We start from the raw sequence: 18,038 nt of genomic DNA, 5'->3' as shown, positions 1-18,038 counted from the left end.
CAGCGTTGAACATGCCAAGAAAAGCTTCAGGTCAAATCCTGCAGCGCTGTCAGAGCAGTTGATGTTTCCCGACCGCGGGGTTACTACAGGACAAACTCCAGACTTGAGGTACAGCCGCAGCTGCAGACCCCCCCTTCTCGTCTTGATGCTATACACTCGAAATGACACCGTATCAGGAGCTGCATTTATTAAACATGAATCAAAGCAGCATCGCCTTTTATGGTCGTACCTGACCGTTTAGAATCCAAAATGAGGATATTATTAAAAAGCAGATGTTTCTGCAGGAACCATGTGAAGCCCCTTTGGTTCAGTGGAGCTCTTTGCTGCGCTTCTTTGGCTGCGTCCTTCAACCAGACTTACAGAAGAGGGCGCACAGTCGTTTTCATTCCACACACGGACCTTTTTAGGCTTTAAAGGGGATTTCAGAGTCATGTTTAATCACGAAGGCCTCTCATTTCCTCCAAAGCCATTCGATGTCGTCTAGTATTTTTAATCCTTGTATAAATGCAGCAGTGGTGTGTGTGTGTGTGTGTGTGTGTGTGTGTTTGTGCCTTAATAATAGAGAATAAATCCTTCACTCATCCGAAATATCGTTTATCCTGTCATAAAAAGTGTGTCTCCCTGTATTCTGAGAAAAAAAGTTTTCTGATTGTGTTTTTATTATAATCTCAGATTATTATTGTCACCCAGATTAAACTGAATGAAAGACCACTAAGGGAGGATAAATGGAAACACACCATTGAACATGTGGTTTTAATCTTACAAGTGGTGAGAAAAAGGAGCACTTGATTCCACATGGTCAGCTTGAAGTCCGACCCAGCAGCTGCAAAGACTAGACACACACACACAAACACACACACACACACACACACACACACACACTGCACTCAGCCTTCCACATTCCACATCTCTCACATGTGGTTGACTTTTACTTTTTAACAGTCATTGCAGAGCTCCTAAACAAGCAGCAGGTATTCAAAAGAGACTAAAGGTGTACACTAATTTTCACTCTCATGACTTTCTCTGTCCTCATGGACACTTTAGGGACAGCCATGTGAAATATTAATCTCTCTGTAGGGGTCAAACTGACCAAAGTCAGTGAACCAACGATTAGACGATAACCTGCATCCAACAACTGTGGCCAAAGTCCAGACCACAGGCCCATCATGGCCCTCGGCCGAATTTTAATGGCCCACAACTTTCAATCTCAATTGCTCTTTGCTTTTCACCAAAACTGGGTTTCAGGATTTTGATTATGGAAAAAGTTTAAAGTTGAACTACTGTCAAACTAAATCGTCTCTCTTTTACAGAAAGAGGAAGAAGCCTTCATCAAGAGTTAGATCTTCAGAGCTCAGCAGAGTCAGCTGCCACCAATTCGCACAGGAATGGTGGATCACCTGCCGCTTGGCGAGGAGACCTTCCTGTATTATTCCTGTTCTCCGGGGTCTGACTACAACTGCGACTCCCACCGCACAAATGGTGGCGTTTTGCCGGGCATCATGGTAACTGACGCGTGCACCTACCAGCATCATCCCTACCAAGGGGTGACGCTCTCCTCCTCGCGTTGCCTCTCCGAGGACGACCTCAGTGACTCCTCTAGCCCTCGTTCCTCCCTCTGCTCCAGCCCTGAGTCCTCGTCGCCCGCTTCACAGAACGTCTTCTGCTCCAGCTATGAAAGCCGGAGCAGCTGGAGCAGTGGTTGTTCCAGCTCATCGGGAGGAGAAAGTCAGGAGAGCCTGTTGGACCTCCTGCTTTCACAGGCCTCCCTCACCACCTCATTAAGCCTCAACGGCGGTAATAGCAGCTCAGTTTCCTCGCTCTCCTCATCTTCTCTTTGTGTCACCTGCCCAGCCTCCTCTACCTCCATGTCTCCCACGGCCCCTTTCATGCCCATGGGTTTGGCGTGGGAGCCCAAGAGGGAGCATCGGCAGAACGTCCCCCTGCAGCAGCCCAAAGAGGACTGTTTCGAGTTCCCGGTCTTCCTTGATGAGCTGCAGGACCCTGAAGCGCTCCTTTTTCAGCCAACTCTTGAAGAGATCGAGGAGTTCCTTGAAGAGAACATGGTGGTTGCAATGAAGCAAGAAGAGAATGAGCCAATGTCACCTTCTATGTCAATGGCTGAAATGGAGGCTTCAAGGACACTAGCAGGAAAACTTGAACCAGGATTACAGAACTCAGATCAGACTGTGCCTGTGGCTCTTTCTCCAAGTTCCTCCTATTCAGAGACCAAATATTCGCCCCAAGCATCAGACAGTGACAGCTTATCAATGATAGAGGATGCTACTAGCAGTGTAACTACTTCTTCCAACTGTCTCGCTGATGAGATCAAGCAGGAAGATTGTGGACCGTTGTCAGCTTTGTCAGAAAGTGCCACCATTTCGTCAAGTGTGCCTGTAATTCTTCAACTCCAGCCCATACAGGTCAAACAGGAACCAAGCCCCAGTGCCATAGATTCTGTGTCCCCAAACACCCATTCCCAACCAACTGAAGCCACATCACAGATAAAAATTGCGCAGCTCCTGGTCAACATCCAGGGGCAGACCTTTGCGTTGGTGCCTCAGCTGCTTTCACCTGCAGCAAACTTAAGCAAAACAGGAGGTGCCACTTCCTCCAAGTTTGTCCGAATTGCACCTGTGCCAATCGCAGCTAAACCCATCGGGCTTGTGGAAGGCGGTTTAGGTGGGGGAACTTCAGCCACAGGGGTCCTCGCTGGCAGTCAGCGGTACCAGAAGAGCACAGTTGCAGACCTGATCAAAATGCACAAGTGCTCGTTCCCTGGCTGTAACAAGATGTACACCAAGAGCAGTCACCTCAAAGCACACCTGAGGAGACACACGGGGGAGAAGCCGTTCGCCTGCACATGGCCTGGCTGTGGATGGAGGTGAGCAGAACCGAGAATCATTACATTAGCTTGAGTGGCCAGAGAAATCAATGAACCTCAAGAGATATCAGTCAAGATAGTTTTCAGGTTTATCAGAACAGTTGTTTTTGCTAAGGTATGTTCAATACACCATCAGCTTGAATCCTTTTTTATGCTTATCTTCACCACAGAGATTACAGTAATCAGGGTTATCCACTTCCGCTTCTTGTGATTTATTACACTGAAAAGAGATGTCGATAATGTGTTGAGTGTAATAAACAAACAAGACAACGGGACTCTATATGATGAGGATTCTATAGATAAGGAGAAACCCTGGAAATGTATTTCCTTCATCCTTTGCTTTCTAGATTTCTGGAAGTTCTACGTTGCCAGATTTTTATCCTATAGTCACCCCAGTCTTCTATGTCACTTATTTGTTGGACAACAGTTGACAAAGCTCTTTTATAAGGACAAAACTGTCTGTCAAATATGCATGTAGATACAAGTTTAGATGCAATCCACACTCCAAACAGTTCAATATAGATGCAAATTGTTTTCTTCCACATGCTGAATCTATCTCTTCTATCGTGTGTTATTGAACCATGGTAAAGTTGCAGATTAGATAGGGCACCTTTTGAAGTCCTCCGTAGACAGACTTTGTTCCCTGTTAGTTATTGCACCTGTTTGCTTACTGTCTCCAACCACTGAGCACACAACCACACACCAAAAAGACCCAGGATTACTGCAGAATTGCATCTAATCTTTTCTGCTTGGCATAGTAATACGTTTGTGATATTTTTCCCGGATTTATATTCTTAGTCACTGACTTGTTGCTTCCAGTGTGGTAAATTGTAATCTTGAATCAAGGAGTTCAAAACAGGATGTTTTGAACTTTGTGAATCAAAGTGCAAACATCAACTTTTGACCTGCTGGTCAATGAATTCCACTTCTATGCTACATGTACAGTTATTGCTTAAGGGTGCATACAGAGTTCTCGCTATCTGTGCGCGTGCACATATGTGTGTGTGCATAAATACGGGTAGGGTTAAGTTAGGGTAATCTAATGATAAGAACTTGAGTTAAACAGTAAAGTCTTAATTTTGCAGAAATAAAAAGTAGGGATATGCTAATGTACCTGTGTGTTTTTGTAGTCAGTGAAGAGGAATTAAACAGGCCATGGTCTGGTTAATCCTAGATGAGTCCAGTGTTTTTAATGAACAGAAATTATTGTCTTTTTTTTCAAAACAAAGGTTTGTAAGCTCAATCATCCAGGTAAATAACAACAAAAATAGGTTGTCATGTCATCTGGACCAGTTTCTTTAAGTGAGAAACGTTACGTCTTCCATCCGGAGGACTTGATCAGTCTGCGGCCTGCCAACCAGATCTGTCCCATAGGTAGCCTTAATTGCCATGTTTCAAGCCAACCTCCTGTTGGGATCGCAGAAGCAGGCTTTTAACACACGCAAACAGGGCCCATCCGTCCAAAACAACCAATCATCATGTAAAACAATTAAATGTTTTAGGTCAGATGGCCAACCTGCTACTCACAGAAACAGCTTGAGGACACCAAGGTTAAAATGGCTCAGAGAAAAGATTTGTAAGCTCAATCATCCAGGTAGATAACAGCAAAAAAAGGTTAAATCGTCATCCGGACCAGTTTCTTTAAGTGAGAAACGTTTTGTCTCCCATCCGGAAGACTTCGTCAGTCTGCGGCCTGCAATCCAGATCTGACTCATAGTTAGGAAGGCTGAAGGCCTATGGGTCTCTTTTTGGCTTTGTTGTTATGGAAATGTTGTGGACATATGTTTATTAACAACAGGCATGAAATTGATGCTTGGTTTCAATCTGTTGTGCTTTTTTGTTAGTATTTTGTCCAATTCCATTGGGATACCCAATAAGTTCCCTTGATATCTTGTTTTGGGGGGTTTGGGTTACAGTTAGATTATAGAAACCCTTGCAATGCATATTCAATAATACAATGACAATATCAATTGCCATAAACTCAATATTTTCTGATCCAAAATATTTTTTCCATATAGAACATGAATTCATGATTATTAAAGATACAGGCTTATGGTTTATTGCCATCTAAGCTGTCCTTTGCAATATTCATATTGTGCAGCCCTGCTCATGCATCTTGAAATACTTTAAATATAAGCAGCTTTTCTCTCTCAGACATAGCTTGCTGGAATATTTTCACTTTTGCAGTTTTCTTATTTAAGGTCAGGCAGGAAGAAAATATATGATTTATTTTTCAGTCAGATTATTTTAACTACAGCTGCCAACGCTCAACATGCTCTAATCTGTTCTCACAGTTGGTTGCTGTCAACACACTTGATGATGTAATATCAGCATTCTAACTCATCAAATTGTTTAAAAAAATAAAAATAAATCAACAACCACATTGGAAGAGGATAATCCTCTTTACTGAATGATTCAATGAGTTTAGTTATCGCTGGATTACATCCTTCTGACACTATTGCATGTCAGCCAAGCACAAACCAACAGTTATCCCTGATTACACTATTGCCCTGTTTTTCCCTGAGCCTGTCAGAAAAAAAATCCAGGCTTTAATCTCCAGCAAATAGAATGTGGTGTTCAAGGTACATGTTAAGAACTTTAATCTTTACATAAATCTCTTCACACAATGGCTGATTATGACTCGTGAAGTCACTTTTAAGAGCTTGCATTATTTTAAAACAAGGGTTTTATCACAGTGCAATCGGCGTATTGCTTTTTTTTTATACTACTAGTGCTTATTGTTTTTTTTTTGTTCATATCTTAGATCTTTTTGCTGTTTTTATTTTATATTTTGTACATTGGTTGGATGTAACTGGGACCCTGTGTACACAATTTCATTCCACCACATGTACCACATGTGTGTATGACGAATAAAGAACCTTGAACCCTGAACTTGAACATCCTCAAACAGGGAGTTTTTGTTCTAATATGTATATTATGAGACATTATTTTGTTGGTATAACCTTGCATTGAAGCAAAAAAATAATAATAATAATAATTACAAAGTTAAATTAATTTGAAAAAGTTTTGGAGCATCTGTTCATGCATTTAGTGCAACTGAACTTCACAGCTTGACTGTTTAATTGCATCGTTGCTGTATTATTTTTTCATTCTGGCTAATACATCAAACAGATCTTTAAAAAAATACTGACTGTAGATGTAATTCTGCTTTAGCAATGGAAACATACCACAGCATGAGTCATATTTACACTAGAATGGATACTTGCACATATGTCAAACTCAAGAGCCGCAGGCAAAATCTGGTCCCCCAAGATGATCATTTAAATGTAACATTTTGTATCTTCTGATCTGAATACGTCATTTAGTATAGACTGAACCAAGAACCAAGAAAATATATTTGGTATCTGACTCGAGTTAATGTATCAGCTGAAAGTGGTCCATGGCTCGGACAACGTTTTTACATTTTGGCTCCTTTTGGAAACTGAGTTTGACACCCCTACTAAAAAGAATGAACAAAAGGATTGATAAAACATTCAAATATTGCTTTGTCATCTGAACGTGAGTCATCATATTTATTAAGAGTTAGCTTTTGTGTCCTGCAGTGTGTGAGACAAGCTGCAAACATGTCAGCTGCAAAGCCATTAAATATTGTCATTACATCCTTAAATCTCTGCCATGCACTAAATATAACGCATGCACAATAACTCTTAAAAGGCATTTATGGCTTTATGGCTTTAGGCATTCGGAACCATATGTTTTTTAAAGAGACCTGCATTATAAAAATGTCCCTTCAAGTGTCCTTTCAAGACTGCAGCAATTAATTTTTTTATTATGAAGTTTCCTCCTCTGTGCCCAGTTCACTCTTGAGCAGGAAATGCACATAAACCAGTGAGTCAGGCACCTCTTACTCTTTGTAACCTTAGAGGAGATCCATGTGTTGGCTCCTCTGAAGTACAGAGAAGTGGTATTTCATTGGCTCGTGTCCCACATGTATGTCAGTCAAACTTGTATTTCTTCTTTTGCCAAACATTTGTTTCCTTTTTAATGTTTTTTGGATCATTATCCCTCTCTTGCACTTGTGCCGTTGTGCATGGTTTTGCTCATGTGCAGATTTGGACGCATTAGACAGAGTAAACACCGGCTCATTTACAGGCACCAACACACAGGAGTCTCCAGTATTCTCAGCTCAGACCTGCATACAAGTTCTGAGACTTTATTTCTCAGTGACTGGGCTTAAAAGCAAAGTTTGCTGTGAAAACATAGCGGCATGTGCGTGCTCGTCATCTGTCATCAGGGTTGCGATGGTTGTCTTTGTCAGGTGATTTATCCAACGTTACAACAACACAGTGCCAGGTGATGGCAGATCTGTTTAATTCAGCAATATATTTTCAATTAAGTGCAAAAGCAAGAGGCAACAAGGAGAAAGAGGGTTTATATCATTTTCAATCTCTGTCATTTATATACAGTGCAGGTATGAAAATCTCTTAGTTTTGTAACTGACCTGGCTGCCACACCTTCCTAGGTGTTTTGATGTTAGCTGCAGAGTTGGTTTTAAGGACAAGCTAGAACAAAGCCTGCATGTGTGTTTCTCACACCACCCACACTAATATGTATACTATGTGTTGTGTGGCAGCCACGCCAAGCTGCCTTGAGGAGTTTAAACCATAATCTGAAGTAAAACAACACATTGAAGAGATTAACAAAAATGCCTTTATACTTACAGCTTCAAATTCCCTGACTTTGGTCACAGTCCCTGAAATGTTCAGATAAATAGGGTAAATTAGAAAAATACATTGGGAAAACAAGTAAAAAGATGAAAAGATGCATATAATAAGATAATTAACTATTGCATGATCGATTGAATAAAAACATACTCTTTCTTTCTGAAAGACCATTTCTGGTATAGCATAGTTGGGTTCAGGTCCAGTTTGTCAGAAGAAGAACCAGACATGGTTTCAATCATGTCCCAGCTTGCAGTTCAGCCTGAACAGCTCTGAAGGGTTTGACGTGTGCATGTATCATCAACCATGGCTTACAAGACCAAAAGTACAATCGTTTTAAGAACAGATTCTTAAGAAGAGCTTTTTATTTGATCCTGAAAACACAGCAAACCAAATGTAAGTTAAGAAAATGTCAAACAATGTCAGATATGACTTTAAAATTAATTATATCAGCTAGTTTCAAACTCTGTAGCACTGGTCCTCAAAATATTTTGCATTACAGACCAGTTTATTGAACATCTTTCTGAAAGACTAGTGTGGGAGAAGACGTACATCACTTATTATCATTACTATGTTTTTTTCTTTTTTACTTTGCTTTGCAAATGACAGCTTATAGGTATGCTAATATGGGGGGGGGGGGACTACTTCCAAGTCAAGAAAAGCAGGAAAGTGTGAAAGAAAGTGTGTGTGTATATATATATATATGCCTGTGTATGGCTTAGTACCAATTAATTTGTAGACCAGTACAGGTCTTTGACCTGGTAGTTATAGACCCTTGCACTATATAATGCTCTAACAAATTTTGATTGAGACCATAAAGTTGTATAAATATGAATAGTGTGTTTCTTTCGGCGGCTACCTTCTTCAAGGGTTGCCACAGCAAGCAAACTTGTATGAAAGATTTGGCAAATGTTTTATGCCAGATGACTTTTCTGATGCTACCTGGGCTCGAACCTGCAACCTCAGGATTACAAGACCGCGGCACTGACCACCAAGCTACTGCAGCCCATCAAAGTTATACAAATATGAATAAATTTGCTTATTTTTTTCATATTACTAGGAATATACAGGACAGATGGTTGAAATGTATTTTGTGTCTATGATGTAGAGAAGTCAACACTTTGTGCAAAGCTGCAGAGTTACCAAGCTATGTGCTAATTATATTATATTAAATAGCCAATTATCATAAAGAGATAAAGAGTTTGATCAATCATATAAACAAACCTCGACCTGCTCTGTACTCATTATTCTTACATGTACAAAACAACTCATTCTGCCAGTTACCACTCTGCTGATCTATGTAGTGGTTTGTGCTAATTATCTAGGAAAGCACAAGTTGTATCTGCTTAGCATGAATGTGTTAGCATTGTTTACATTGCTGCAAGCATGAAAACAGCAAAAGCCTTTTAGATGAGTCACTTAACGTTGTCAGGCATTACCATTTTTATAATGTTGTAACATTTTGGTTTGTATCAGCCATTTGTATACATTTACATTTGCAGCTAAATTTTATCTCATCTGCAGCCTTTTGGTTGTTTCTAAACAGTTATGTAGACTATAGGATTTCTGTGTCCATTGATCATATTCTCTGTTGCACAATCACCATCCTTGTAAAACAGGAGTGTCCAATCCTGGACCTCAAGGGCCACCATCCTGCATAGTTTAGCCGTCTCTCTGCTCCAACACACCTGGTTTGAATCATTGGGTTTAAGAGGGTTCTGCAGAAGATGGAGAGGTAGTTTGGTAGTTGAATCAGGAGTGCTGGAGCAGGGAAACAAGTAACTGTGATGGATAGTGGCCATGGAGGACCAGGATTGGAAACCCCTGTTCTTAAACCTTATCTCAGAAGTGCGGCTACACCGTTTTATTTGTATTTTTTTCCAAGAACTGAACAAAGTAAAAGCAGGTGTTTCTGCCGTGGAACAGAGAGAACTCACTCCTTGTTGGCATTACTGGTGATGTTTGTTCTAAAATTTTGTTAGAGGATTCCTGGAGAACAAAAAGTGACAAGAAGGCGTTAAATAATTTGCTAAATTTAGTCGCAACGATGTCTTGTTTGGGCTAACAGAGAAGATAGCTTAACGAAAGTGTTAAACTGACCTTTGGCACACTGGTGACAGATTACCATATTTTCCAAAATATATGTCGCTCTGGAGGTCGCATCAGTCAAAAAATGCCTCATGAAGAGGAAAAAAAAACGTATACAGTATATGTTGCTTCGAAGTATAAGTCACATTTATTATGCGTCACTGCTGACCCCTTGTGCCTGGGAAACATAGGCCCGTCCCCACCCTGGGCGGCATGGCACGGTTGGGTTGTACTGAGAACATTGCGTCCTGGTTGGCAGCCATGCCGGTGGCGAGGGGGCCCCATCCCTCTGCCGTTGGAGCGGGGAGGAAGGGTCCAACGAGGCAAGCAGTCTGTGGCCCTGAGAAGCAGCGAGGTGCAGGCAGGGGGATGATGTAGATGTAGAGTTCGCAGCCGTAGCCACGAGCCACCTTCGTCCCCGGACCCTTCCAGTCCAACCCAAAGCCTGTCGTGGTGCACTGCCACAGAGGAAATGCACTCGTCGGGAGCCAGCCAAACACGGAGGGAAGGTCCCCCACGAGGGGGATCCTCCGCCACCGAGTGGCCATTCCTTCCGCCATGTTGAATCCCCCACCCATTTGCATATTTTATTACCTACAGTTTGTAATCTGCAGAATACGATGTTTTTTTTAGGCATTTCACTTGTGTTAAGTTTTTCTCACTTGTCTCTAAGTGAATGTTTGGGGGGTGGGGGGGGTTAGCGGTAGAGGAACAACATATAGTTGTCAAAACCCTAGAGGGCCCTCTCGCAGCTGCAAATGGTAATGCTTACTCTTTAGTTCATGTCAGTATGAATGAACATTTAACGCGTCAGTCAAAAATTGCATCATGAATAGGGAAAAAACGTAAATAAGTCACTTTGGACTATACGTCACAGGACTGGCTGAACTATGTAAAAAACTAACTTATAGTCTGGAAAATGTGGTATCCACATTATTGAGATAAATTCAGGAAATTAGATATGAAATGTTGGTTCATCTTCAAGAAGGATGATTATTTTTTTCTTCACTTAACGTTACTTTCCTTCATAACTTGATTATTAAACTGATGAATAGGCCTTGTGTGTAATCTGTGTCTAAAATGAAAATGGCCGAACACAACTGTGGGTAATATCTTTACTTCCATGTGACTTACCACCTTCATGCTTACATCCTGCTGCTGCCACGGTGGAATCTATTCATGTACCAGATGAATTTGGTCTTAACAGCTTGACTAATGTATACGGATATGCACTGAGGCGTAGAGATGCTGCTCTGTCATCCATTTAACCCTTTACTGTCAGAATAGTCAAAGCTGGCCGAAGCCCATAGTGACCACAGCAGATCAGGCCGAGAATAGACCGAGCTTGGATTTACAGTGCTCATGTGTTGAGCTAAATATGGGGTGGCTCTTCAGCTTCACAGAGAAGTTGCATGCAAAGCATCACACCTCTCAGATTACCCATCTAAAAAAAAACAGCGTGGCACCGCTTTTATTTTATTTGGCAGCTTTAAGCATGACTCCATCTATTATTTTTTATGTTTATAGGGCTTCATACGAGCACAAAGGTATTTATGCAGAGAGGAATCGACAATGCTGGGCTGTCAGTGTGTTCAGAATCCCGTGAAAACAAAAGATTTTTAAATTCCTTCTCCCTTTTCCGACAGGTTTTCCCGATCTGATGAGCTATCCAGACACCGCCGCTCCCACTCTGGAGTGAAACCATACCAGTGCATCGTCTGCGAGAAGAAGTTTGCCCGCAGCGATCACCTGTCGAAACACCTCAAAGTCCATCGCTTTCCACGAAGCAGCAGGACAGGACGCTCTGCAAACGGACCCCTTTGACCCCGCTCTGACTGAGTGACGCTAAACGGAGGACGACAGCGGGAGGGGGTGGGTGTTTGTGACGAAAGACAAAAAGGATTGGAGGGGTGACAGTTCAAACACAAAAGACTCTGGAAAGGGCTCTTTATCACTTGTGTGTGTTTATGTCCAAGCGTGTGACGCACATTTATGGTACTGTGATAATTTATTGGTGATGAGGAAAAGACTGTAGAAACTAAAACAGGTATCTGTTACTTGACGCAGCAATCTCAATGGTGGAATAAGCTTTTTATATATATATTGCAACTTTGTTCTCAAATCTTTTAGCCAATCTATTGCAAAGACTCTATTCAGAGTATTTTTTACACTTTGAGGTGCATTTTATTACAAAATAAAAGCTTCATATCTGTACATTTTATAGCACTGTGAGTTCTACAACTCTTATAAATGCCCCTTTTTAACTTTATTTTTAAAAACTTTTCTGGAGCCAATCATTTTAAAATTGCATGCTAGCAAGATCTTTATTAAATGATTTTAAAGTATACCCCTACCACCCCTAAAAAAAATAGTATTTTTGCAAATGTAGGAAGCAATAAGGGCTTCTTTCTTTTTCCAGAGATGACAGAATAATAGATACATCAACATTCCTTTAGTTTTGAAAAAGGCTTTTTGACGCCTTTGAGTCTCGTACGTATAAAAAAAAACAAAAAAAAACTGCAAACACAAGAATCCAGTTCAAGTTCCTGTTGATTTACTGCTCTCCATCGTAGATCAAGAAGCCGTGTAATTTTCACTGGCTCACATGAAATCTGTTGGTCGTCTGCACTTACTGAGAGTTACTCTGAGAGTTACTCTGAGAGTTACTCTGAGAGTTACTCTGAGAGTTACTCTGCTGAGCGCACGTTGAGCTGCTGTCAGACTTGGCTTTCGTTTTGGTTGAGTCTTTTTATTTTGGGGTAAAAAAGCCATATTTCTAATAAAAAAATTATTACAGTGCATCTCCAACCATTTATGACAGAAAATAATCTTTAAAGCTAAAGTTGAAAACTGTGTTTTCAGCTGACTGTACATCACAGCTTCTGTTTCATGAGTTTTATTTGTCTTTTATTTTCATACTCTACGTGACTGTTTGCTTTTCACTGCTGTCCATTACTGTAACGTGCTCTGTTAGGAAGCATTAATAAGATGCTGGAGTCAGTATTCTTTCACCAATCAGATGCAATGATTTTTTTATTTGGGTAGCCTCTGGTTAAGACGGGATTTGTATGCTTAAAACATAAAATACCAAAATTATTCTAGGTTGTCAAAATAAATGCACTAATGCAATCTGTAGTGTGACAAATAGAGGTTTAAGGAGTAAAATATAAAAAAAATATATAAGTAATTACAAAGGACTGTGTCCACTTTTTAAAAGATAGATAAAGCTGCTTTATGAAATACTAATTATTTTAGTTTTTATTTTAACGTACATGGTTCAAACATTGAACCACTATAACATTGAACCATCAAATTCAATTGAATGGATTTTTATTGTGCTTTAGCTGATTTAAAACTGGAATTTGTCATTTTATCAGATAGCAAATTCATAACAATTCACAGCATATTTGCCTGTAGAAAACAGGTTGTTGTTATGCTTATGAAAAATTGAAGCGCAACCAAGGAATCATCATCGTAATCTTTCATGTATCACAACTGCCTTCCTGTGATGCTTTTTTTTTTTTTTACATACACAATTACTCTTAAAGAATGTGTTTTCTGCCACTCTGTAAGTGAAAATTAAATTAAACGAGAGAGACAGCAGATGCACGGATACGATGCAGAGTCCCGAGACAAGACGTTTATTTATGTGCCATAACTAACATAAACTGAATGAATGGGACAGTTGAGAAATTGTTTTGTTCCTGGAAATATTAATTTGCTCGGCAGTTGTTAAAATAGTATTTTGATGCCACCCTTGATTTTGTGTGTAGAAAGTCTACTTTATCAGGCATTCCTTCCATGCAAACAGAAGAAACCCTTTTCTGAATGTGTATTATAAGTGATCCCAGGAATGTATGTAAATACTGTACATGCATCAGAAAGAAGAACAGAAATATTCTTATATAGATATTTGTGATTGTGAAAGATTTTTGAAAATGTAAAGAAAGTGTACATAACAGAATGTTTCACATATAAACTGTAAAACGAAAAAAAATCAGGTGTTTACAGGACACATTATGCTAATAAAATGTTTCATGAAATATGATTCTACTTGCCAAATAATTTCTGCAATAATGTATATTTTTTTACAACTCATTTGAAAAGGTGATAATTTCAAGTGAGCAAAAAGTATCTTGAAACATGTGGCAGGTTATTTTAAAAATGTGGTCTGTAAACACTTTATTACTAAGAATTTGTTAAAATTCTTTTTTTTTTTTTTGCTTTGTTCTACTATGTAAAACACATTTACAATAAAATCCTAAAACTAAACTTGTGTTTTTACTTGTTTTTCACAAATGGCAGTTCTTGTCACTCAAATAGCAGCTGTGTTCATGTACACTCTGAATTTGATAATTTAAGTAAAAAATAATATTTCCGTTTTAAATTCGGAGTTTTACAGAAAGTGGATGAAACTTGACAACAACCACAACAGACTGACAAGTCATCTGGAATTATTCTAATTCACGGTCCCCATTATCTTACTAACAAAGACGGTTTTTAATCAGCACATAAGCAATCAATCAATCAATTGTTCACTACTAGCGTGGTAAATTTTTAAGACCAAAGCAATCCAAATAACTTTACAGACATAAACAAATAAAATGAGAATATAGAATAAAACGAGAAAACAAATAAAAGTTGAAAACAATTTTAAATGGTTAAGTGAAGAAAATGATGAAGGGATTGTTTTGGTTCCATCCATTCATTCATCCATACATCCATTATCTTTTACTCGCTTCATCCTTTTCAAGTCACGGGGGTCACTGGTGCCCATATCCAGCAGTCACTGTGCGAGAGGCGGGGGACACCCTGGACAGGTCTCCAGTCCATCACAGGGACACATAGAGACAAACGAGACAAACAACTATTCACTCTCTCACCCACACCTAGAGACAATTTAGAGTTACCAATCAGCCTAACATTCATGTTTTTGGTCTGTGGGAGGAAACTGGAGCACCTGGAGAAAAGACACGCATGCACGGAAAGAACATGCAAACTCCAGTATGGTTCGGAGCAGTATGGTTTCATGCCGAGAAAGAGCACCGCAGATGCCATCTTTGCTTTGAGGATGCTGATGGAGAAGTACAGAGAGGGTGAGAAAGAACTCCATTGTGTATTTGTGGATTTAGAAAAAGCATATGACAGGGTGCCGAGGGAGGAGGTGTGGTATTGCATGAGGAAATCTAGAGTGGCAGAGAAGTATTTTAGACTGGTACAGGACATGCATGAGAACAGCAGGACAGTGATGAGATGTGTTGTAGGAGTGACAGATAGCTTCAAGTTGGAGGTGGGAGTGCATCAAGGACTGGCTCTCAGCTCTTTCTTGTTTGCTCTGGTGATAGACCGACTAACAGATGAGGTCAGGCAGGAATCCCCATGGGCTATGATGTTTGCAGATGACATTGTGATCTGTGGTGAGAACAGGGAACAGGTGGAAAAGAACATAGAGAGGTGGAGGTATGTACTTGAAAGAAGAGGAATGAAAGTCAGCTGTAGTAAAACAGAGTACATGTGTGTGAATGAGAGGGAGGCTGGTGGAACGGTGAGGCTACAAGGAGCAGAGGTCACAAAAGTGCAGGACTTCAAGGAAAAATGGAGCGTGAGATTGACAGACTGATTGGTGTAGTGTCTGCACAGTGGTGTAGTCTATGTGATATGCGGGCATTTGGAGTATACCCACTAGAAAAGCTTGGGAATTTCAGTATACCCACTTAAAAGTGCTCAATGATATGAGCCCATGTCATGTAGGTTATAACTGGCAATGATACATGACATGGGCTCATGTCATTGTCAACACATGTGGAACATTTTATAGACACATTGAGTTGGCTTAACCTCGTTTTTGTATAATTCATTTTTATGTACTTACTACTAAATACTTGAACATGTTTTGCTTTGATACTGTTTTAGAAATTCTACAACATGATTTTAATACAAAGCCAACTGTTGACTAAAGTTTATTGTTCATTTATTCAAATAAAAGCATCAGAGAAATTTTGAAATGTTCAATACGCTTATTAATCAAAATAAATTACCAATTACATTGTACTAACCAGTGTACTTTGGTTTCTAAGCACAGTATACATACTACAAAAATGTAGACTACACCACTGTGTCTGGTGTATTGTGAACTTTGTGCTGGTCTATTGTTGTGAAGAGGGAGCTGAGCTGTAAGGCGAAGCTCTCTGTTTACTGGTCGGTCTATGTTCCTACCCTCACCTATGACAACAAACTCTGAGTGGTGATCAAAAGAATGAGAACATGGACATAGGCTATTGAAATGAGTTTCCTCTGCAGGGTAGCTTGACTCTCCCTTAGAGACAGGGTGAGAAGTTCAGTTATCCAGGACAAACTTAGAGTAGATCTGCTGTTCCTCCACATTGAGAGGAGCCAGTTGAGGTGGTTTGGGCAATCTAGTAAGTATGCTCCCTAGAGAGGTGCTTCAGGTATGTCCGCCTGGGAGGAGACCTTGGTGAAGACCCAGGGCACGCTGGAGAGACTGGCTCTCGGTTGGCTTGGGAAAGTCTTGCAGTCTTCCCAGTAGAGCTGGAAGAGGTGGTTATGGAAAGGGATGTCTGGGTCTTCCTGCTCAAGCTGCTGCCCCTATAACCCGACGGGAACAAGCAGAAGATGATGGATGGATGGATGGATGGATGGAGTTTCCCTGCTGTTTTCCCCATACTCAAGGCTTTTGACTGCACCCTCACAACTTACCCTAACCACAACTATCTCATACAACAGCACCATGAAGCTACATGCTAAATGAGCTTTCCATTCTGGGACAATGTGACAACAATGTGTATTCTGTCTGTGCTTAATTTTTGCTACGTCTTTGTAATAGTCACAGTTGTAACGTAATAGCCAAGCATAACTTGTGCTGGTGGACCCTATACGTGAAAAATACAATACTACCACCTTTCATCCATGATGCCTTACCATCATGATGATAAACCACCATAGTTTTACTATTGAAGTTTAGTGCATACTTAAACCATCCTTGATCAATAACTCTCTATTATGCATAATGTAGAACAAACTGTTTTCTTGAATGCACTTGAAGATGTCGCCAAGACTCCGCAAATATTTTTATTTTTTTATGTGATAGAAGGGTTGTCATCAAACATGAAAAACCTTTAAAAATGCTATGTTAGCAATGGTTGCTGCCCATTGTTTTGGGAAAAGCCACAAGACCATCCCAAAACAATACAGAGTCCATCATTCTAAAGTGAAGCAGAAAACATTCAAAACAGTTGCTAAATGTCCACAGGGTAGACATCCCAGCAAGCTCCCACTGGTCAGATTGTGTAAAGATTAGAAATCTCAAGACCTACCATATATTATAGACTTTACAGTCCTCAGTTAGCATGATAATATTACACTCTGAGACAGTATGATTGGAGACTAAGATCATATTTTTGATGTGAAAGTGTTTCCAGTGTGAAGCATCTCCTCTGTTAAAACAACATGGCAGTAATGTTTGGGTTTGCACATTTTTATCTAACTAATGACAAGATTTCAAAAACAAGGTGACACTCACATTCAAGACCAGCGTGGAGCAGGACAAGATACAGAAGAATAAACCCAAACAGAGTTTGCATCCAGAACAGCTCTGACCTGACACTAACAACATTAGTCTAGAGAAAACAGCTCTACACAACATTACTGAAACACACAATGCACCTATTTGTATTTCTTCTACCCAGTCCTCCACGACTTCTTGTGCAGGACAGTTGTTCATTTGTCCAGTCTAAAATCATTCATCTGAGCCGGCTGTTGGATGTGATCTGCTTTATGTCTTTAAACATTCTATTACACCCTATAACAACCACTTTATTAACGCACTAACTCTTTCTGGCATACATTTTTAAGACCAAATAAAATCTTATACAAGTATGGAAACACTTAGCAGAGTGCAAACATTTAGTGACATACTATAAGCTATTTGAAAGTTAACTTATTCTAATAAATTCCCAATATGTTATTTTATTTTAATCCATCTGTAGCTCAAAAGGAGACACAAAAAGGCCGTTTCTCAGAAACTTACATATGAAGCAAATCTGGAACACGTGAGGTCGTGTCAGTATAAGATACGATTTGTACCACATGGGCAAATTTGCATGGAAATTATACCCTATTTTCTGCTCCTTTTTTTCTTCACACCACTTACACTCTCTTTTTCCACAACACTTTAAAGAAAGGATGCTTCTTGGCATCAGTTTGCTGAGTCATTGAGTAAGAGCAAAGAGGTGGCAGCTGAGAAAGAGGTAGCAACTAACAGCCAAAACAGGCTGGGTCTCACTGTGCTGTGTCTGTTCTGGAAGTAAATCATGTTGATTTATGGGCCTTATAGAACATTCTGAGATGCAGCAGAGTTAATTAAACTC

At 40.0% G+C, this 18,038-nt stretch overlaps 1 protein-coding gene across 1 annotated transcript; it reads left to right on the top strand.

Moving 5' to 3' along the window:
• The first annotated feature begins 1,385 nt into the window (after positions 1-1,385).
• klf15 (Kruppel-like factor 15) lies at positions 1,386-12,464 on the top strand. Its single transcript, XM_037684390.1, has 2 exons — positions 1,386-2,881; positions 11,298-12,464. Exons 1-2 carry the CDS (start codon positions 1,386-1,388, stop codon positions 11,473-11,475), a joined length of 1,674 nt encoding a protein of 557 aa, XP_037540318.1. The 3' UTR covers positions 11,476-12,464.
• Positions 12,465-18,038: the final 5,574 nt, after the last annotated feature.

This window comes from Nematolebias whitei, chromosome 11 (genome assembly GCF_014905685.2).
Source record: "Nematolebias whitei isolate Nwh7 chromosome 11, NemWhi1, whole genome shotgun sequence".
Taxonomy (NCBI): Eukaryota; Metazoa; Chordata; class Actinopteri; order Cyprinodontiformes; family Rivulidae; genus Nematolebias; species Nematolebias whitei.
Note: the sequence above shows the minus strand (reverse complement) of the source record. Positions and strands in the feature narration are given on the sequence as shown.

Excerpts from the sequence above, each read along its gene's own strand:
- klf15 (XM_037684390.1), top strand. The coding sequence starts at position 1,386 with ATGGTGGATCACCTGCCGCTTGGCGAGGAGACCTTCCTGTATTATTCC. Across the intron at positions 2,882-11,297 it reads TGGCCTGGCTGTGGATGGAG|GTTTTCCCGATCTGATGAGC; the intron begins GTGAGCAGAACC and ends CTTTTCCGACAG.